We start from the raw sequence: 23,650 nt of genomic DNA on the forward strand, positions 1-23,650 counted from the left end.
AACATGCCGGTGCCTAAGTGATGCCTACAGTGAAACATGCCGGTGACTAGGTGATACCTACAGTGAAACATGGCAGTGGCTAGGTGATGGCTATAGTGAAACATGGCAGTGGCTAGGTGATGCATACAGTGAAACATGGCAGTGGCTTGGTGATGCCTACAGTGAACCATACCGATGGCTAGCTGATGCCTACTGTGAATCAAGATGGTTGCTAGCTGATGCCTACAGTGAATCATGATGGTTGCTAGCTGATGCCTACAGTGAATCATGATGGTTGCTAGGTGATGCCTACAGTGAAACATTGTCGGTGGCTTGGTGATGCCTACTGTGAAATATGCCGGTGGCTAGGTAATGACTACAGTGAAACATGGCAGTGGCTAGATGATGGCTTAAAGTGCCATTGAGGCTTTGTCTCGGAAGAAGTCCTGGGAAATTCTGGAGTGGATGTCAGAGTCACCTGACTTGAACCTGATAGAAAATCTTTGAATGGACTTGAAGAAGGTGGTTCCAGCAGCAAATCCAACAATATAAGTGACCTGGCACTCAGGTTGAGGAACGGGCTAAGATTCCTCAGGAACTCTACCAGAAGCTGAATTAAATCTGCACATGTATCATGTTTACAGCAGGTTATAACAGCCAGAATGGATCTATTAAGTACTAAACACATTTGGATGAATAATTGTGAGACTGTAGTATCCGAAAAAGTGGCATTTTGTGCTGAATTTTTGGAGAAACCACTTGTTATATTACTTGTGTTGAGTAATATACTTTGTTCTTGTTATAGAAGAAAGTTTGTATATGTTCCTAATAAACTAATTTTGCACTGCGGTGAATAATCTTGATTACAACTGTATCTAATCATTCTAATGAAAATTATTCTATAGAATATGAATGTATAAAATCAGACGTGAATGTACCGATATGATCATATACAGTGTGTGTGCACTCATATTGACTGACCGATCATTTATATATTTTTCTGTTTTCTTTACTCAGTGACAAACTTTTTCCTGCCCTTGGGTTTGGTGCTCAGCTACCTCCAGACTGGAAGGTATCTAATCTGCCTGTATATTGGAGCCTTATTGCACTGTGCACTGTGACTATACTTTAGTCAGAGAGGTTTAGATCGGTTTTATATCGGTGTAATTGGGGCATAATGACCCAACCTGTCAAAAGGGTTGTCAAAAATGACGACTTTTCATTTTAGGATGTACTCAAAAGTGTTGGTTTCCTTGAAATTGTTCCACAAAATGAAATATTTCTCCCAGAAAATTATTGCAATTACACATATTTTGTTAATCACGTTTATTTACTTTGAGTGTATTGGAACAATACAAAACAACTAAGAAAAAAAGCAAATGGGACATAATTTCACACAAAACCCCAAAATGGGCCGTACAAAATTGTTGGCACCTTTCCAAAATTGTGGGTAAACCACTTTGTTTCAAGCATGTGATGCTCTTTCAAACTCGTCTGTAGCAAGTAACAGGTGTGGGCAATATGAACATCACACCTGAAAGCAGATAAAAAGGGGAGAAGTTGCATTATGTGTCTGTGTGTGCCACACGAATTATGGAGAACAGAAAGATAACTGTCTGAGGACTTGAGAACCAAAATTGTTGAAAAATATCAACAATCTCAAGGTTACAAGTCCATCTCCAGAGATCTTGATGTTCCTTTGTCTACAGTGCGCAACATAGTCAAGAAGTTTACAACCCATGACACTGTAGCTAATCTCCCTGGATGTGGACAGCAGAGAAAAACTGATTAAAGGTTGCAACGCAGGATAGTTCAGATGGTGGATAAGCCCCAATCAAGTTCCAAAGAAATTCTAGTTGTCTTGCAGGCTCAAGGGGCATCAGTGTCAGTACAAACGATCAGTCCACATCTGAATGAAATGACACACTATGGAAGAGACCCAGGAGGACCCCACTGCTTACACAGAGACATAAAAAAAACTGGACTGCAGTTTTGCCAAAATACATGCGAGTAACCAAAATCCTTCTGGGAAAGCGTCTTGTGGACAGATCAGACCAAGATAGTTTTCTGGTCAAGCACATCATTCTACTGTTTACTGAAAATGGAATGCGGCCTACAAAGAAAAGAACACCGCACCTACAGGCAAATATGGTGGAAGTTCAAAGTTTTGTTTGGGGTTGTTTTGCTGTCTCTGGCACTAGGGACCCTGACTGTGTGCAAAGTATTATGAAATCTGACTAATAACAAAGAATTTAGGGTGGCAATGTAGTGTCCAGTGTCAGAAAGCTGGGTTTGTGTCCTAGGCCATGGGCCTTCTAGCAGGACACTGACCCCAAACATACTTCATGAAGCCCCCATAAATGGATGAAAGCGTTGGAGAGTTCTGAAGTGTCAGCAATGAGTTCAGATCTAAATCCCATTGACCCCTGTGGAGAGATCTTAAAATTGCTGTTGTAAGAAGAGAAGACTCCTTCAGATATGAGAGACCTGGAGCAGTTTATAAAGAAGAGTCCAAAACTCCAGGTGAGAGGAGGAAGAAGCTTGTGGACGGTTATAGGAAGCGACTGATTGCAGGTATTTATTCCAAAGGGCGTGCAACCAAATATTAAGCTGAGGGGGACAACAATTTTGTCCGGACCATTTTGTGTGAAATTATGTCCAATTTGCCTTTTTTTCTAATTTTATTTTTTTTGTGCTCTTCCAAATCGCAAAGTTAATAAACATGGAACTGAAATAATTTTCTGGAACAATTTCAAGGGTGATCCATCCATCGATCTATGCTATCTATCTATCTATCTATCTATCTATCTATCTATCTATTCTATCCATCCCATCCATCCATCCATCCATCCTATCCATTGATCTATGCTATCCATCCATCCTATCCATTCATCCATCCATCTATGTTATCCATCCATCCTATCCATTGATCTATGCTATCCATCCATCCTATCCATTCATCCATCCATCTATGTTATCCATCCATCCTATCCATCCATCCATCTATCCATCTATGATATCCATCCATCCATCCATCCATCCATCCATCTATCCTATCCATGCATCCATCCTATCCATCCACCCATCCATCCATCCATCCTATCCATCCATCCCATCCATCCATCCTATCCATTGATCTATGCTATCCATCCTATCCATCCATCCATCTATCCATCTATGCTATCCATGCATCCATCTATCCTATCCATCCTATCCATTCCATTGATCTATGCTATCCTTCCATCCATCTATCCATCTATGATATCCATCCATCCATCTATGCTATCCATGCATCCATCTATCCTATCCATGCATCCATCTATCCATCTATGCTATCCATGCATCCATCTATCCTATCCATGTATCCATCCATCTATCCATCCACCCATCCATCTATCCTATCCATCCATCCATCTATCCCATCCATCCATCTATGCTATCCATCCATCCTATCCATCCATCTATGCTATCCATCCATCTATCCTATCCATGCATCCATCCATCCATCTATGCTATCCATGCATCCATCCATCCATCTATGCTATCCATGCATCCATCCATCTATGCTACACATGCATCCATCCATCTATGCTATCAATCCATCTATCCTATCCATGCATCCATCCATCCATCTATGCTATCCATGCATCCATCCATCCATCTATGCTATCCATGCATCCATCCATCCATCTATGCTACACATGCATCCATCCATCTATGCTATCAATCCATCGATCTATCCTATCCATGCATCCATCCATCCATCTATCCCATCCACCCATCTATGCTATCCATCCATCCTATCCACCCATCTATGCTATCCATCCATCCATCCATCTATCCTATCCATCCATCCATCCATCCATCCTACCCATCCATCTATGCTATCCATGCATCCATCCATCTATGCTATCCATGCATCCATCCATCTATGCTATCCATGCATCCATCCGTCCATCTATCCTATCCATCCATCCAAACATCCATCCTTCTGTGTAATGTACTGTATATATTCTAAAGGGCATCACTCGCATACATATATGATATTATAATGATATGAAAAAAATCTCTTCTTTTCTCTTTTCCAGGTGTCTCATGAATTTGCCATCAATTTCAATCCTACCAGCCCTTTCTGCTCAGGTTAGTCCTTGATCCGTCAAAATATTTGATCACAGAAATTACCAGTCCCCATGTCTCTTAAAGGGGACTGGTAATCCCTTTAATCAATTCAGGACCCCCATTGAAATAATGTCTGTGTATTGTACCCCCTACAGCAGCGCTGATCCAGCTCACCGGCTGCAGCTGCCATGTAACCCAATAAGTCACGCCACTCTCCGATTATAGCGGCACCTTCATCGGAGAGTGGCTGATTGTGTCACGTGCCGGTGCAGCCTCAGGCTATGTGCGCACTAGAAAAGTGATTTTTCTCAATAAAATTTCTTGAGAAACTTCTGGTAGTTGAAGATTTCCGCACCTGCGGAAAAATCCGCGGGAAAAACGCATGCAGATTTGCCGCGGATTTACCGCGGATTTACCGCAGGTTGGTCCCTGCGGTTTTGCAATAAATAATATAGATAATCGATAGACAGATAATGGATAGAGGGAAAGATGGATAGATGAATCGATAGATAGATGAGAGAGACCTATATAATGTCCCACCCCCCTGCATATTCTAAGCTGGCACCCTTTAGTGACTTTCATGTTTTTTTAGTGACTTTCACTTTCAGCCATAAAATAAATAAATAAATAATTAAAAAAAAAAAAACGACGTGAGGTCCCCCCATCTTTTGTAGCCAGCTAGGGTAAAGCAGACGGCTACAGCCTGCAGACCACAGCTGGCAGCTTCACCTTGGCTCGTAATCCAAAACAGAGGGCACCCCACGCTGTTTTACATTAAATAAATAATTTAAAACAAAAAACGTGGGGTCCCCCCAAATTGCATCACCAGCCGAGGTAAAGCGGACAGCTGTGGTCTGGTATTTTCAGACTAGGGAGGTCCACTGTTATTGGACACTCCCCAGCCTAAAAATAGCAGGCCGCAGCCACCCCAGAAGTGGCGCATCCATTAGACGTGCCAATCCTGGCACTTCGCCCCAACTCATCCCGTTGCCCTGGTGCGTTGGCAAACGAGGTAATATATGGGGTTGATGCCAGATGTGTAATGTCACCTGGCATCAAGCCCTGGGGTTGGTGAGGTCAGGCGTCTATCGGATACCCGACATCACCAACCCAGTCAGTAAGAAATAAAAAATAGACGACAAAAAAAGTTTTATTTGAAAAAACACTCCCCAAAACATTCCCTCTTTCACCAATTTATTGAAAAGAACAATCAATTCCACGTCCGGCGTAATCCAATATGGGGGAGGGTCCCACGGCGATCCATACCATAGTCGCTGTCCCAGTCAATGAAGAACAGAATGTTCCCCATTGGCTGGGAGAGCAATGCAGTGACCTGAGCTAACATCAATAGCCCAGGTCACTGCATGGGATGCCGAGCGCTGCTGCCAGGAGGATAGATGAGATCATTACCTGCTGTGATCATCTCCTGTACTGCTGACGTCAGCGCTGTCACTGACTTCTATGCCCGCCGCATTGTCAGAAGTATCGCGAGAGCCCGTGACGTCACCGCTAGTGACAGTCTCAGGCCGCTCGCGAGACGGGCATAGACAGCAGTGACAGCGGTGACGTCAGGAGGCAGGAGATCGTCACAGCAGGTAATGATCTCACCTCCTGACAGCAGCGATCGTCATCCCCGCGGCTGCCAGCACTGCAGGGTGTCAGTGTCTGCCTGCGCTGCCACGTGACAGGCTGCTGACACTGCGGGCAGACACTGACACCCTGCAGTGCAGTGTCAGTGTCTGCCTGTGTCAGTGTCTGCCTGCGCTGCAGCGTGACAAGCTGCTGACACTGCGGGCAGACACTGACACCCTGCAGTGCAGGCAGCCGCGAGGCTGCAGCGGGACACAGACTGCACGGGCACCTGGAGGTCGCACGGAAGTGCTTCTGTGCGGCGTTCAGGGAGTTTGACGTGTGTGTTTAATCTGCTCCGCTTACTCTTCTGGCATAATGACATTGCTTTCTGCAAAACCGCAGGGAGCGATGAGCATTACCGCAGGTAAATCGCGGCTATACCGGGGGTATATCGCACATCATTTGCTACCTGCGGAATACCCCCGGAATTTCGCGATTACATTACAGTGAATGGAGTGAAATTCCGGGGGTATTCCGCAGGTACCTGCGGAAAATAATGGACATGCTCATTTTCTCAAGAAATTTTCTCAAGAAATTCTTCTCAAGGAAATTTCTTGAGAAAAATCCACAGCGTGCGCACAGCTATTTTTTTTTCACATAGGATTTGCTGGGAAATGTCTGCACAAAGATTGCAGACATTTCTCAAGAAATTTCCGCGGCAAATCCGCGGGTAAAACGCACTAGTGCGCACAGGGCCTCAGCCTCTACTATTTCATCGCTGCTCCCGAGTCTCCAGTTGGCAGTGTTATAATGCCCTGGGTTGCACGTGGGCTGTTATGTGGGTATTTCCACTGTATCGCAAGAATGATTCACCCTTCTGCACAAATAATTGCTGATGTCTTCTTTCTTTAGGTGTGGAGGGCATTATAGAGGCCTATTCTACTTGTCTCCCTCACATACGGTTCTATGGACCCACCAATTTTTCACCCATCATTAATCATGTGGCACGATTCGCAGCTCAAGCAATCCAGCAGCCATCAGCAGGGGTGAGCACCTTACCAGAAGGGCGACTGTTTCCACCATCTATATCATCATACTGTAAACCTGGCCACACACATTAGATTACTGCTGATTTCATGGGGACTGGCCAATCTTCTATGTCCCTTTACATAGCCATCTACGTAGATGCCCAGCAATCAGCAAGTTACCATCTTTCCACAGGGTAATTGTGACAACCCCTTTAAGGTCTATTCACACTTTGCACCTTGCAGGGTTTTTTTAGACAATGTCATGCTCAGACTGGCGGGTGTCCGAACACACGGCATGACAGAAGTGCATGGACCAACGAGTGTCTGATGCACGGTGAAATATACCGTTGTCAACGGATATGGTAAGGGAGAGGAAGGCCCTTTCAGTGTGGAGTGGAGGTTGGGAAACTGCCTTACACTAAACTGAGTCTATCCTATAGGCCCCCCTAAGATCCCTAAAAGAGTCCTTCCCCTCTTCGCTGGCACATGCCTAGTCCCTAACTGTCCCTCCACTCACCCTGTATAGTGCCAAGGCCAGTGAGTGCACTAGACGTCACCACTTTGCTACGATAACACAGAAAAACATAGACGAAAAAAGGATATACATCAACTTCACCGTTCCAGCCAGACACCAGGGCTGCAGGCAACATGGCTTCAACAACAGGTCTCTAGCAGCAGGTCACCAGCAGCTCCTAGATGCTTCCTTCCTCCCTGCTGGCTAGTTAGCAATGATGATTCTATTACCGGCATCATGTGATGGAACATGTGACTATTTAAAGGAGATGGGAGTAGTCACAAGCCAGCTTCTTCTGAGGAGAACTAACTAGAAGCTGCTTGGAAATAAAATGACCTTAACCCTTGTTGTACCAAGAGAAGGCAAATTCCAGTTTCACAGAGCTGTCCCAAGTCTCCTAATAACAGGAGACACTTGTGACACATATTTTAGTCAAACACTGAAGTGGACTTGTCTTGAGCACAACAGGCACTTTATGGAAATAGTTGTGTTACTAATCATGGAGGATCTCACTGCCAAATTCCTATAGGGAAAAGTAGCCATGGAAAATCATCACATAAGCTGTGTGCGCTTCACTCACCACTTTCTTTTTTTTTTTTTTTTCCTTTCTCCACCAGCAATACTTTATCCTCCTCATTATAACGGACGGGGTCATCAGTGACATGGACGAAACGAGACACGCCATTGTCCAAGCATCTAAGCTGCCCATGTCCATTATCATCATTGGGGTAGGAAACGCAGACTTTTCTGCCATGGAGTTCCTCGATGGAGACAACCGAATGCTCCGATCTTACACCGGGGAGGAGGCGTCCAGGGACATTGTGCAGTTCGTACCATTCAGGGAGTTTCGTAATGTAAGTCGCAGGCAAACCAATCTCCAAAAATAACAAACTGGGCTGGGGTGATTTTCTATCTACACCCCTAGAGATAGGATTGATCTATACTTATACATCCAGCTATCTATGTGACCCTAGAGCAGGGGCCTCCAGCTCGGCTGGGTGTATGGGCCGCACATAGAAAAAAATTATTTGGGGGTTGCATTGATTGCGCGACAAAGTGACATTTTTATTGGCACCATGTTTCTTTTTTTCTTTACACTTTTTGGATCACTGTTTTTGAACAATTTTTGCTAGTTTATTATCACAAACGTGCACTTTGTTGTTTTAATATATATATACACAAAAAAACATTTTTAATGGTAAAAAAAAAGTCCTGCTTTATTTTTTTTTTGTTTATTTGTATCCCTTACTTGTAAGTAATTTAGATTTACAATTGGCATCATATAGTAATTTTGGCCAACATCTTTTAGTAATGACCTCCATCCTGTTCCCCTTCTTGAAGTAATGTTCCCATACTGGTTCCCATTCTACAGTAATTAGTGATGAGCGAGTACCAAAAAGCTCGGGTGCTCGAGGCTCGGGCCGAGCATCCCAAGATACTCGTGTACTCGGCCCGAGCACCGAGCCCAATGTTATCCTATGGGAGACCCGAGCATTTTTCTGAAATGACCCCCGGCAGCATGTAGAAACCCTAAAAATGTCACAAAAGTCTCAGAAGAGTGCTCAAATGACATGGCAACAGCATGGGGAAGACCCCTTGAAGCATTTATCACTCAAAAGTCACAGCTGTGAACAATTTTGTCCGCGTTTTACGCCATTTTTACGGACTCACCAGAAAACCTTCCAAAATGACACCAAAATTAATTTTCATGGCGGAAATGTTAAGGGCAAATACCCAATAGTGAGATAGAGCTAATGTATGTTACTTTTTGAGATTACATGAAAGATTTTACATGAAAACATTGTGTGGCACTCCGATGTCCCTGAGAAGAGACGTGCATAAAGGCCTCTTGAGTCTAATGTGCCCATTTTGAGGAAGTGAGTCTTTGTAGTATTTTCCTTTGCCAGGGCAGTCCAAAATTGTGAGGTTCACCAATGCCCCTGCATACAGACGTGCATGATGGCCTGTAAACCTGAAGTGCCCATTGTAAGGAAGTGGGTCTATTGTAGTAAAGCCCTTAGGCAGGGCAGCCAAAAATTGGGAGGCTCCACGTTGTCCCTGGATAGAGACGTGCATGATGGCCTGTAAACCTGAAGTGCCCATTGTAAGGAAGTGGGTCTATTGTAGTATAGCCCTTAGGCAGGGCAGCCAAAAATTGGGAGGCTCCACGTTGTCCCTGGATAGAGACGTGCATGATGGCCTGTAAACCTGAAGTGCCCATTGTAAGGAAGTGGGTCTATTGTAGTATAGCCCTTAGGCAGGGCAGCCAAATATTGGGAGGCTCCACGTTGTCCCTGGATAGAGACGTTCATGATGGCCTGTAAACCTGAAGTGCCCATTGTAAGGAAGTGGGTCTATTGTAGTATAGCCCTTAGGCAGGGCAGCCAAAAATTGGGAGGCTCCACGTTGTCCCTGGATAGAGACGTGCATGAGGGCCTGTAAACCTGAAGTGCCCATTGTAAGGAAGTGGGTCTATTGTAGTATAGCCCTTTGGCAGGGCAGCCAAAAATTGGGAGGCTCCACGTTGTCCCTGGCTAGAGACGTGCATGAGGGCCTGTAAACCTGAAGTGCCCATTGTAAGGAAGTGGGTCTATTGTAGTATAGCCCTTTGGCAGGGCAGCCAAAAATTGGGAGGCTCCACGTTGTCCCTGGCTAGAGACGTGCATGAGGGCCTGTAAACCTGAAGTGCCCATTGTAAGGAAGTGGGTCTATTGTAGTATAGCCCTTTGGCAGGACAGCCAAAAATTGGGAAGCTCCACATTGTCCCTGGATAGAGACGTGCATGAGGGCCTGTAAACCTGAAGTGCCCATTGTAAGGAAGTGGGTCTATTGTAGTATAGCCCTTTGTCAGGGCAGCCAAAAATTGGGAGGCTCCACGTTGTCCCTGGATAGAGACGTGCATGAGGGCCTGTAAACCTGAAGTGCCCATTGTAAGGAAGTGGGTCTATTGTAGTATAGCCCTTTGGCAGGGCAGCCAAAAATTGGGAGGCTCCACGTTGTCCCTGGATAGAGACGTGCATGAGGGCCTGTAAACCTGAAGTGCCCATTGTAAGGAAGTGGGTCTATTGTAGTATAGCCCTTTGGCAGGGCAGCCAAAAATTGGGAGGCTCCACGTTGTCCCTGGCTAGAGACGTGCATGAGGGTCTGTAAACCTGAAGTGCCCATTGTAAGGAAGTGGGTCTATTGTAGTATAGCCCTTTGGTAGGACAGCCAAAAATTGGGAAGCTCCACGTTGTCCCTGGATAGAGACGTGCATGAGGGCCTGTAAACCTGAAGTGCCCATTGTAAGGAAGTGGGTCTATTGTAGTATAGCCCTTTGGCAGGGCAGCCAAAAATTGGGAAGCTCCACATTGTCCCTGGATAGAGACGTGCATGAGGGTCTGTAAACCTGAAGTGCCCATTGTAAGGAAGTTGGTCTATTGTAGTATAGCCCTTTGGCAGGGCAGCCAAAAATTGGGAGGCTCCACATTGTCCCTGGAGAGAGACGTGCATGAGGGCCTGTAAACCTGAAGTGCCCATTGTAAGGAAGTGGGTCTATTGTAGTATAGCCCTTTGTCAGGGCAGCCAAAAATTGGGAGGCTCCACATTGTCCCTGGAGAGAGACGTGCATGAGGGCCTGTAAACCTGAAGTGCCCATTGTAAGGAAGTGGGTCTATTGTAGTATAGCCCTTTGGCAGGGCAGCCAAAAATTGGGAGGCTCCACATTGTCCCTGGATAGAGACCTGTTAGGTTCTTAGTGCGTCCGTGCTTGCATTTAAAAACCGCACGTGTGTGCCTGTTGGTGACAGCGTTCAGGTGCACTTGTGTGCGTTTTGCACAAACTTGGATATAACGCCCAAGTCTAGTGAATACACGTCAGCACAGCATTGCAAAATGCGCAAGGGCGTTGGCAAGGAACAAGGAAGTGGACGTGATGGTGGTGCAGGCAGAGGCCGAGGTCGTGGGCAAACTCTAATTTCGCCACAACAAAGGGCCACATCTAGTCGCTCGCACGTCCTGTCCCAAATTCTTGGGGACCGCAGCAGTACACCGCTCTTGAACCAAGACCAGTGTCAACAGGTTGTTAGTTGGATAGCGGATAATGCTTCCAGTCAGATTGGCACCACCACAAACACTCTGTCTTCCACACGGTCAAGTGTCAGTAGCCGTGATACTGCACCGCACATTTCAGAACCTGATCCTCCTTCCTACCACAAGGCTGAGTACACGTCCTCGGACATTAATGATCCCACACTTGGACACTCGGAAGAGCTGTTCACGTTTCCATTCGCACATTCTGGCCTCTCGCCAGCTCCTGTTGAAGTGGGTCATGACGAGATCGTATGTACAGATGCCCAAATATTTGAGCAGCCACGTTCTCACGAAGTTGGCAACGTGTCTCAACAAGGGGTGGACGATGATGAGACACAATTGTCAGGAAGTCAGGAGGAGGAGCAGGGTGCGGAAGAGGAAGACGACGTGGTGGATGATCCAGTAACTGACCCAACCTGGCAGGAGGATATGCAGAGCAAGGACAGCAGTGCACAGGGGGAGGGAGGCGTAGCATCCCAACAGGCAGTAAGAAGCAGGGTGGTGGCCCCAGGCAGACGTCAGGCAACCGTTCCCTGGAACAACAACACGACACAAGGTGCCTGTACAAATGTTAGGTCTTCCCGAGTCTGGCAGTTTTTTAAGTTGGCTCCAGATGATTCTAAAAAGGCCATTTGCAACACCTGCCGTGCCAGCATCAGCAGGGGTACCAAAACTAGCAGCCTGACCACCACCAGCATGATCAGGCACATGTCAGCCAAGCACCCGACTTTGTGGAAAGTACAACAGAGTCGAGGAGCAGTGCTTGGTGATGTCACTGCTGCGTCTTCGCTTGTTGTGCATGCGAGCCAATCCCCTGTCCATGCTGCCTGCGAACAAGCCTCCTCCGGCCCTGCACCTGCAGTTGCCTACGCAGAAAGAACACCATCATCAAGCACGTCCTTGTCCCAGCGCAGCGTTCAGTTATCCATTCAGCAAACCTTTGAACGCAGGCGCAAATACACTGCCAACGCCCCACATGCCACAGTTCTAAATGCTAACATTTCGCGACTGCTTGCGCTGGAAATGTTGCTTTTTAGGCTGGTGGAGACAGAAGCATTCCGCGACCTGATGGCGGCAGCTGTCCCACGTTACTCGGTCCCCAGCCGCCACTATTCCTCCCGGTGTGCCGTCCCCGCATTGCATAACCACGTGTCACAAAACATCACTCGTGCCCTGAACAACGCTGTTTCACCCAAAGTCCACCTAACCACAGACACGTGGACAAGTGCTTGTGGGCAAGGCCGCTACATCTCGTTGACGGCACACTGGGTTAATATTGTGGAAGCTGGGACCCAGTCTGAGCGAGGGACGGAACACGTGCTTCCCACACCAAGGTTTGCAGGCCCTACCTCAGTCAGTGTTTCACCCACACTCTACAGCTCCGGAATGTCATGCTCCTCAGCCTCCTCCTCCTCCTGCGCATCCTCATCCACTTTACACTCCACACCAGTCCCAAGCTGGAAGCACTGCAGCACTGCCTCGGCGAAGCGGCAACAGGCTGTGCTGAAGCTAATCTGCATAGGTGACAAACCACACAATGCAGAAGAGGTGTGGACATCTCTGAAACAGCAGGCAGATCACTGGCTCACACCTCTGAACCTAAAGCCAGGAAAGGTCGTGTGTGACAATGGCCGGAACCTGGTGGCGGCTTTGAGGCGAGGCCAGCTGACACATGTTCCATGCGTGGCCCATGTGCTCAACCTCGTGGTTCAGCGGTTTCTAAAGTCATACACAGAGCTGTCTGATCTGCTGGTAAAAGTTCGCCGCCTGTCTGCACATTTTCGAAAGTCACCTACTGCTTCAGCCGGCCTTGCTGGCTTTCAGCGCCGTTTGCATCTTCCGGCTCAGACTGGTGTGTGATGTCCCCACGCGTTGGAATTCAACTCTGCACATGTTTGTCAGGATATGTGAGCAGAAGAGGGCAGTTGTTGAGTACCTGCATCACCTAAGCCGTCGGGAAATGGGTCAAACTCCACACATAACACCTGAGGAGTGGAGATGGATGTCCGACCTATGTACCATCCGCCAAAACTTTGAGGACTCCACCAAGATGGTGAGCGGCGATGACGACATTATTAGCGTCACCATACCGCTTCTCTGCCTTCTAAAATGGTCTCTGATCAAAAATAAACATGATGCATTGCAGGCGGAGCGCGATGAGTTGCAGCAAGAAACAGTAGTGGGTGTGGGTGATAACACACAGCCCAGCCTCGTCTCATCACAACGTGCAGTGGAGGACTATGACGAGGAGGAGGATGAAGACATGGAGCAACTCTCCGGCCAAATTGAGGATATGACATGCACACCAGTCATATCCTCGGTTCAGCGTGGCTGGCCAGAGGACAGGGTAGATGAGGAGGAGGAGGAGGAGGACAGCATGTTCAGTCATCGTGTTGGTCAGGATACCGAAGTGATGGCTGTTAAGAGTCTGGCGCACATGGCTGACTTTATGGTAAGCTGCCTGTCTCGTGACCCTCGCGTTAAGAACATCTTGGCCGACAATCATTACTGGTTGGTAACACTGTTAGACCCATGCTACAAGGAGAACTTTATGTCTCTTATTCCCGAGGCGGAGAGGTCAGGCAAAATGCAGCAGTTCCAGAAGGCCATAGACACGGAAGTAGGCAAAGCATTCCCCTCACAAAACGCTAGCGGCATAGGTCAGGAATCAGTGGACAACCAAGGCGTACAGCCAAGAGGGGCACAAGTCCAATCCGCCAGAGATAGGGAAACAGTCTTTAAGATGTGGGACAGTTTTCTCAGCCCCTCACGTACCACAGCCTCTGAGGTGCGGGGTAGTGCCACAAGAAATCCTAAGTTTGCCCAGATGCTCAAGGAGTACCTTGCAGATCGAACAACTGTACTCCGACATTCCTCTGTGCCTTACAATTATTGGGTATCCAAGCTGGACACATGGCATGAATTGGCTCTCTACGCCTTGGAAGTCCTGGCCTGCCCTGCCGCTAGCGTTTTGTCACAGCGTGTTTTTAGTGCCGCAGGTGGAATCATTACAGATAAACGCACCCGCCTGTCAACTGTAAATGCTGACAGGCTGACTCTGATCAAGATGAACAAGGGTTGGATTGGGCCAGACTTCACCACACCACCAGCAAATGACAGCGAAATTTAAAGTTTGTAACGGGAATTTGCCATGTACCTCCAGTCACCCATGGGTACACACTTCTGGAGTTTGGCTAATCACTGGACTGCACCTCCTTCTCCTCATGCGCCACCATGATGATGACCGTTACAATAGTTAGGCCATTGTTTCAGGTATACCCCCAGTGGTAAATTTTTTTGCCCATTCTTTCAGAATGGACATTACAACGACAGGAGACCTGCTCCTTTGCAATGGGAACAATGTTTTGAGGCCCTCATGCACGTCTCTATCCAGGGACAATGTGGAGCCTCCCAATTTTTGGCTGCCCTGCCTAAGGGCTATACTACAATAGACCCACTTCCTTACAATGGGCACTTCAGGTTTACAGGCCCTCATGCACATCTCTATCCAGGGACAATGTGGAGCCTGACGCTGCCACCGACAGGCACACACGTGCGGTTTTAAAATGCAAGCACGGACGCAATAAGAACCTAACAGGTTTTTAGGAGCGACAATTACTGAGAAGTCTGACACTATCAGGACTGTTTTAGACTGTGTACACCAGCCCCAGATATGATGAAGGCTGGTATACGGTCACCACTAGGAATGGCTATATACCCTGCCTGCCTGCCTGCCTGCCTGTATACTGCTACAATAGTCCTGACAAGGACTCTTCTGGTCACTAGCCTGTATTCCGACCTGGCTATACCCTGCCTGTATACAGCAACAATAGTCCTGAGAAGGACTCTGCTACTGTACTCCGACCTGGCTATACCCTGCCTGCCTGTATACAACTAGAATAGTCCTGAGAAGGACTTCTGGTCACACTGTTTGCAGCCCTGCTACGGAAATAACTATAAAGGCCCGCAAACCTTTCCCTGAAGCAGCAACACTCTCCCTGCACTGACTGTCTGGATGGCTGTGTGCAGAGCACAGCGCGCCCGCCGGTATAAAGGCTCGGTCACGCTGTGCGGGCCGGCCAATCACTGCAATTCCACAACTAACAGGGCTGTGGCATTGCAGTGGTCTGCCAGCCAATCCCTGCATGAGGGCTGGCTCTCAAAAGAGCGCCAACATGCTGGGTTGAAGACCACGAGTACAGCACGAGTATCGCGAGATTACTCGGTCCCCGCCGAGCAGCCCGAGTACAGTGATTCTCGTGCGAGTACCGAGTAGTGACAAGCATACTCGCTCAACACTAATAGTAATGTATCCATCCTATAGTATTGTGCCCCAGCCTTATCCCTATCTTGTAGTAATGTGGCCATCCTGTAGTGATGTGGCCATCCTTGCCCCTTTTTAAAAATGCTCCCCATCCTGTAGTAATGTGCCCCATCTTTGTCCCCATCCTGTAGTAATGTGTCCCAGCCTTGTCCCCTTTAACTAATGTGCCCCATCCTGTAGTAATGTGCCCCATCCTGTAGTAATGTGCCCATCCTTGTCCCCTTTTACTAATGTCCCCCATCCTTGTCCCCATCCTGTAGTAATGTGCCCATCCTGAAGTATTGTGCCCCCTCCTTGATCCCATCCTGTAGTAATGTGCCCTATTCTGTAGTAATGTGCCCCCTTATTATACCCTTTTACTAATGTACCCCACCTTGTCCCCATCCTGTAGTAATGTGCCAATCCTGTATTAATGTCTTCTTTTACTAATGTGCCCATGCACGTCCTCTTGTCCTCTTGACTGATCCTCTTCTTGTAGCAATGTCCCATCCTGGTTCCTATTGTACCATTCTACACACAGACACACACACACACACACACACCGACAAAAACACACCAAAACATCCTTCTCACCTGTCCTCCGTTCCCTCGGCATCCTCTTCCCTGCTTCTTGAAGCCCGCAGGCATGAACCCCCATTGGCGATGGCAGCAGCTGCCAGCACTTCATCTAAAATTCAGATGAACAGTTGGCTGCCACCACGCAGAGTCCAGTTCTCTCTGCACTATTCCAATGTGAGGCGCTGGCCAATCAGCTGCAAGCAGGTGACGTCATACTCCTCAGCTGCTCGCCTCTGATTGGCCAGCGGCTGCCATTGGAATAGTGCAGAGAGAGCTTGACCCTGCGCAGAGCTGGTAAAACGTTCATCTGAAATAAAGCATTGACGGTTGATCGTCAAGGGGGGTATATGCCTGCGGGCCTTAAGAAGCAGCCTGTCTGGCTGCACGCGGGCCACATGCTTGAGTCCTCTGCCCTAGACTCACGATCACACATTTACTTTTGAGAATATTAACTTTTTGTTTCCTCTTCACTCCTCAGGCCCCTAAAGAAACTCTGGCCAAAGCCGTACTTGCCGAACTTCCGCAACAAGTGGTCGATTACTTCAAGAGCCACAATCTCCCACCCATCAAGGCCGAGGGTGTATAACTGTCCGCGTAATAACTCCCCACATGCCATAAGCCCCCCCGTGGGGCGACCTTGTACAAAACCAGCAACCCTGAGGTGTATGACCATTTTGATGATGACGCTTAAGACACGGACATCGGTTTCTGTTATTAAAGCCATTGTGTAATTTTCTAAGGCCGGAGACTGCGATAAGCTCCGGCTCTGGATTGCTGCTATCGTGTCCTGGTCATTTTTGGAGACATCCACTGAATTATATGGCATTTCTAGTTGTCGGGTAGACTCCTGACGGACAAGACGTTCAATAATGCACTTGTTTAGAGATGAAGGACAATTGGGGATGGCAAGATGCTGATATTTGGAGTTGTGGTGGGGGTCATAGATTCCGGTATGTTACTAATGAGACAAGTATCTTGTAACCCGTGGCTTTCCAGGGATCCTACAACGTCAAGCGTGCCCTAAGCAAATGGAGAGCCTACATCCACCCCCTTGGTGGAAAGTCAACAGATCAGGGGTCCGTACAAAGGGTAAAAATATTTTAGATAAAAATGTGACAAAGGTAAAACAGACGCACAGGACGAGGTGAGAAGGTGAACGCCGCTGACGTCAAGGGGTGAACGCCGCTGACGTCAAGGGGTGAACGCCGCTGACGTCAAGGGGTGAACGCCGCTGACGTCAAGGGGTAAACGCCGCTGACGTCAAGGGGTGAACGCCGCTGACGTCAAGGGGTGAACGCCGCTGACGTCAAGAGGTTACTACATACTGGATGATGTTATCCTATATTCTCATAGCCATAGGTGCTTGCTAGATATCTGAGTGAGAGGAATATTAAGGTGCATACAGACTGGTGAGCGGATGCGTCTAACAGCCGCACGTCTGATTTCAACCCATAAACTAGCACCGATCATCTATATACAAGTTGATCTGTGCTTGCTAAAATGGACACAAACTATCCAAACAAATCAGCATTAAATGAGTTTTCCATTTTCGGAAAACCCATATCTGCTGGTTGTTTAATAAAAAAGCAGCTTGTGCTTTACTCAACCTCCCCGGGTCCAGTGCGAAGTCTCCACCTCTGCTCCCATTGTCATTTCTGCAGCGCTGATGGAGCTCAGTTGATGGCAAGACTCTCTCAAATCCACTGATTGGCTACAAACAATAGCAGACAACAGAGTTTCGGCTCTGAACCCGGGGAGAGGGGATAAAGCACAGTTTTTGCAGTTGGTAAACAGTTTTCCAAAATTGGTAAACTCATGGTAATACAACCTTTTACTCCCCATACAGCATGCATATCGTTAGCAGCACATTCATAATTTACACCGAGAGATGTGCTGTCAACATTGTGGCGGCAGAAATGACCCACTCAGTTGACTAATGAGCGTTTTGGCTAATCGGCAATGATCGGTAACGAGCGTTTCTATGGTCTCACATTATTCGATTCTGGACCTCAAAAATGATAGTAGATTAAAGGCCCATTTAGATGGGAACTCATTTCCCCGATTATCGACCGGTCTAATCGGATAGCCGGTGATTCTGGTCGGAGTTGCAATGTCAGTGAGGAAATAGTCACATGTATTCGGCAACATCTCATATCACAGTTGACTAGAGAACACGGAGGAAGTAGACCTTTGTGCAATTTTCTTCCTGCAGAGCATCTTGTGCCGAGCTACGATTTATCTGACAATTTCAACTTTTACTTGAGCAAAGCCCTCAGCAGCGTCTCGTAACCACTGCGTGCCGGGGTAATAGACCTGGTGGACGTTACCATTTTTAGATTTTTCACACAATCCAAATACAAAGCATATTAATGTTTTTTATTAGAAAAATCCAGCTCGACTGTCAATCTTCAGGAGCACACTGCTCCCACTGCCTCGTGAAGATTTGATAGTTCAGTCAGGATCCTTCTAATTTTCTGTTTTCAGGAGCACAGTTCTCCCCCTGCCTTCTGAAGAGTGACAGTTCAGGCTGAGTGCATCTAATTTTCCATCTTAAGGAGCACACTGCTCCCCCTGCCTCCTGAAGATTGACAGAAAATTAGAAGGACCCAGTCCGAACTGTAGATCTTCAAGAGCAGGGGGAGCAGCGTGCTCCGGAAGATGGAAAATTTGTTGCACCCAGCCTGAACTGTCAATCTTCAGGAGGCAGAGGGAGAACTGTGCTCCTGAAGAAAGAAAATTAGAAGGATCCAGCCTGAAGTGTTAATCTTCAGGAGGCAAAGGGGAGCAGTGTGCTCCTGAAGATAGCTCAGGCTGGGTACATCTAATTTTCCATCTTCAGGAGCACACTGCTCTCTCTGCCTCCTGAAGATTGACAGTTCAGGTTGGGTCCTTCTAATTTTCTCTCTTCCGGAGCACACTGCTTCCCCTGCTCTTGAAGACTGACAGTTCGGACTGGGTCCTTCTAATTTTCTGTCAATCTTCAGGAGACAAGGGGGAGCAGTGTGCTCCTGAAGATGGAAAATTAGATGCACCCAGCCTGAATTGTCAATCTTCAGGAGGCAGGGGGAGAACTGTGCTCCTGAAGACAGAAAATGAGAAGATCCAGCCTGAACTGTCAATCTTCAGGAGGCAGGGTGAGAACTGTGCTCATGAAGACAGAAAATTAGAAGGACCCAATCCAAACTGTCAATCTTAAGGAGGCAGTGGGAGCAGTGTGCTCCTGAAGATTGAAAATTACAAGGACCAAGTCCAAACAGTCAATCTTCAAGAGCAGGGGGAGCTCTGTGCTCCTGAAGATGGAAATTAGAAAGACCCAGACTGAGCTGTAAAATCTTCAGTAGGCCGAGAGAGCTATGTGCTCCTGACAACAAAAATTTAGAAGGCCCCAGTCCAACTGTCAGTCTTCAGGAGACAGGGGGGCACTATGCTCATGAAGACAGTAAAATATTACAAAAGTCAGATAACTGGGCCTCAATATTACATTGCTGTTATCCCTCTCCATTGAAATGAATGAGAATAGTCTCCCATAGTAATAGTTGTAGCACTCATAGCTTCCTGTGACCTCAGACCACAAGTATCGAAGCTGATGGACCCCACCATTCTGATTAGTATTGTCATATTCATATATGGGACGGTACGTAGTACATGTAAATATATAGAGCGAGTCGATGGATGTGCTGATGTGAGTGGACCTGATTGAAAGCTACTAGTAAATGTCAAAAAGCCCTCGTGGGTAAAAAGATATAACTTATATATTAATGATCCTTAGTATTATCATAGATGTGTATCTTACAGCTTAAAGAGGTCTTATCAAAACCACCCCTGGTCCATATGCCATATAGGTGTTGTAGTGGAGGTACTCCCATTTGGGACTCCCTCTATTAGCTGGAGCACAGAGCCAAAAGGGTAAAAAGAGCTCTGTGTACAACGGAAAGTATTAGGCACGATCTTCACCCATTTAATGTATAACGGTGAATCCACAGTGGTTGGAGATTTGTACGACCCGTGGTTACACCACTGACACTTAGTGTCCAAATTCTACCATGCAAACTGTGTATATTATGAAATAGATCTGTTGGACCTGATGAAGCTGGTGTATTTACTATGAAAATCCATCCCAGAATGACTGTACAATCCCTTTTTTAACATTTAGTTGCATTTTATGAGCCGAGCTAGACTCTTATTATTATTATTATTATTATTATTATTATTATTATTATTATTATATTTTTTTTATTTTTTTTTTATTTAAATACATTTATATGGGGTTAAAAAATAATTTTTGCTATTATTATAAATTTTGCACCAGTTGTTTTTTACAGACTTTGTTTCTCTGCACATTCAACTTTGATGACAGATAAAGGAGTTACAAGCTCCAGAGAGCATCATAGCGCGCTCACTGATGGATCCTCAGTTAACTCATTCTGCAATACATAGGCTATAGAAAGGAAATCGTACAACGTTTTTAACAAAAACCGAACTGCAATTGTTTTTTTTTAGCCACGAATACATGGAGTTAAATGGGAAAAATAAGATTCATCGAACAAAGGTGGACAACCCTCCCCAAAACTCCTAATGTAGGATTATGTCGTCATTCTGAGATGGATTTTCACAGCAAGTATATCAGCCTCATCCGGTCTCAGAAATCTCTTTATTAATGTATGGCCTTTTTACTGTAAAATTTGGTGACAGATCGGATTACACTCTGCAGCAAAAATGCTGATATTCCAGCGGGGATTGGGAATTTCTCCTTTAGCAATAGCCGATAATGACCATTGACTCTGTTCACACGTTGCGTTTTTCCTGCGTCTTTTCATGACTTTTATGCAAATTAAAAGCTGCTTTTTACAGTATAAGTAAAAGCTAGGAGATTTCAGAAATGTAATGTACACAATTGATATTTTTTTCCTGACTGAAATGGAAAGTTGCTGCGTTTTTGTAAGAAGCAGCATGTCCATTGTTTCAGCTTTTTTTCACCATTAAAAGCAATGAGAGAGTGCAGAACCACAACCACTGCGTTTTTGCTCAGTGGTTGGCACTGTACACCGTGGCTCAGTGGTTGGCACTCTACCTGGTGGCTCAGTGGTTGGCACTGTACGTGCTGGCTCGGTGGTTGGCACTGTACGCACTTGCTCGGTTGGCACTGAACACGCTGACTCGGTTGGCACTGTACGCGCTTGCTCGGTGGTTGGCACTGTAGGCACTGGCTCAGTGGTTGCCACTGTACATGGTCGCTTAGTGGTTGGTACTACGCGCTGGCACAGAGGTTGGCACTGTACGCTGTGGCTTGGTGGTTGGCACTGTACACTGTAAATGAGGGAGGTTGAGATTGATCCAACGGGGAGCTGAACTTGTTTATTTATTGTACACTCTAGCTCAGTGGTTGGCACTGTACATTCTAGCTCGGTGGTTGGCACTGTACGCGCTGGCTCGGTGGTTGGCACTGTACGCGCTTTCTTGGTGGTTGGCACTGTATACGCTGGCTCGGTGGTTGGCACTGTACACTCTAGCTCAGTGGTTTGCACTGTACACTCTAGCTCAGTGGTTGGTACTGTACGTGCTGGCTTGGTCGGCACTGTACACGCTGGCTCGGTGGCTGGCACTGTACGCGCTGGCTCGGTGGTTGGCACTGCACGCGCTGGCTCGGTGGTTGGCACTGTACACTCTAGCTCGGTGGTTTGCACTGTACACTCTAGCTCGGTGGTTGGTACTGTACATTCTAGCTCGGTGGTTGGCACTGTACACGCTGGCTCGGTGGTTGGCACTGTACACTCTAGCTCGGTGGTTGGCACTGTACACGCTGGCTCGGTGGTTGGCACTGTACACTCTAGCTCGGTGGTTTGCACTTCAGTCATGCAGTGCTGGGGTCCTGGATTGAAATCCCACCAAGGAAACATCTGCAATGCTCTCCCCATGTTGGCTTAGCTTTCCTCCGGGTTTTCCGGTTTTGTCCCACACTCCAAAGATATACTTATAGGGTATTTACATTGTGAGCTCCAATGGGGACAGTGGTGATCAATGTGTAAATCGTTATGGAATTAATATCTCTATGTAAGTTAGTAAAATGAATAATGAAAAAATGCAGCAAAAATGCATCGTGTGAACATAGCCTAAGAGTGACTGGTGACTAGTGATGTACATAGCGCACAGAAGAAGCTATAGTAAAACAAACACTGGACCTGCAAAACTGGACTTTAAATGCGACTTGTGCAGATACCAAAATCCGGCCAGATGCAGGGATGTCTATGGCCACCAGTGGTATCACACCGGCCCTGATAGACCCAGCCGGTATTTACCCTGCTGCTAAGAAATCCTGGGGTAGAGGGGGATCACCAATGCAGGGGCAGGAGTATGGAGCCACGTGTGCTGAGCACTATGGCAGGGGCCACGTGTCACATAGGGGCCGTGGATGGCATACCATGTATCATACATCAGTGTCACTGTATAATAGATTATTGCCAAGCAGCGTTACTATTCTGAATGCCAAAGGTTCTGCAGGAGAAGCTCAGCCGTTCCCCGGTCCAGGGTTTGGCCATCCTACGTCAGATCTCTGAGAACGTACAGTGCCGAACAAGCAAGAGGGTCGCGGCTTGCCTACTTGCCTATTTCCGGGGCCAGCCTTTTACCTTGAGATGGATTTTTGCTGATGATATATATATATTTGTACATTTTTCCTTTGTATATAGACGTGTGGACAGCCCGAAAATGGAACAAGAGCTCCTCCTGCTGGTGGAGCAGTGGTGGTGCCTGTTGTACTTTGCCAGCTCAGTTTTGGCTATGTTGAAGCTTATGTACTGTCAGTGTCATTCTACGTTCCTGTGTTTTTGTATTATAATGCATTGCAGAACTGATGCCATCGCCCAATAAATGCTTCAAAGATCTCATTCTTATCCACGATGGTTTGTTGCTTATTTAGTGCCGGAGTCCCCTACTTCTATAGGATATATCGGATTTTTATGCAGTTGCTTTACCCCTCCGCACTCTACTGTTATGTTTTACTGATACATTTTCATACATAGGGGCAATCCACATTTATTCTTGAGCAAAAAAAAATAAACATTTATTTAGATATAATTCGGTCATCACATTCCGGAACGTCCACATCATGTGTTATCCTATTACTGGGTCAGATGCACATTTTCTTACCTGATCCGCTATTCTCATGGTGCAGACCCAGTCCTATAGTGGAGGGTATATACCATATTTACAAAGGGTTAAATATATTATTCTTTATGTCCTGCTACGTTTACCCCCAAAAGAAAGCAGACACCCCCTAATAGAATTACTCTTATCAGACACCAAGCAATTAGAGTTGGCAAGTGAATGGGCTCTCACATACAGATCTGTGTCGCTGTCAGGTCCCCCTACGTTCTACAGTAGTTGGGTCCCCCTGGTGACTGGAAGATGTATCACTAGTGTAGAGTGATACTGGTACTCAATCTGTTTGCGAGAGCTGCAGTTAAATGCAGCTGGAATGGTGAGGAC

At 46.8% G+C, this 23,650-nt stretch overlaps 1 protein-coding gene across 1 annotated transcript in view; it reads left to right on the forward strand.

Annotated features, from left to right (window-relative positions):
* Positions 1 to 23,055, forward strand: part of CPNE2 (copine 2) — a 114,994-nt gene extending 91,939 nt beyond the window's left edge. Inside the window, exons 12-16 of the mRNA XM_075325843.1 lie at positions 997 to 1,051; positions 4,068 to 4,119; positions 6,583 to 6,716; positions 7,830 to 8,066; positions 16,644 to 23,055. Of these exons, the coding sequence (XP_075181958.1) occupies positions 997 to 1,051; positions 4,068 to 4,119; positions 6,583 to 6,716; positions 7,830 to 8,066; positions 16,644 to 16,751 (586 nt within the window). The 3' untranslated portion in view covers positions 16,752 to 23,055. The remainder of the gene's footprint in view (positions 1 to 996; positions 1,052 to 4,067; positions 4,120 to 6,582; positions 6,717 to 7,829; positions 8,067 to 16,643) is intronic.
* The last annotated feature ends 595 nt before the right edge of the window (positions 23,056 to 23,650 follow it).

This window comes from Anomaloglossus baeobatrachus, chromosome 10 (genome assembly GCF_048569485.1).
Source record: "Anomaloglossus baeobatrachus isolate aAnoBae1 chromosome 10, aAnoBae1.hap1, whole genome shotgun sequence".
In the NCBI taxonomy this organism is placed as follows: Eukaryota; Metazoa; Chordata; class Amphibia; order Anura; family Aromobatidae; genus Anomaloglossus; species Anomaloglossus baeobatrachus.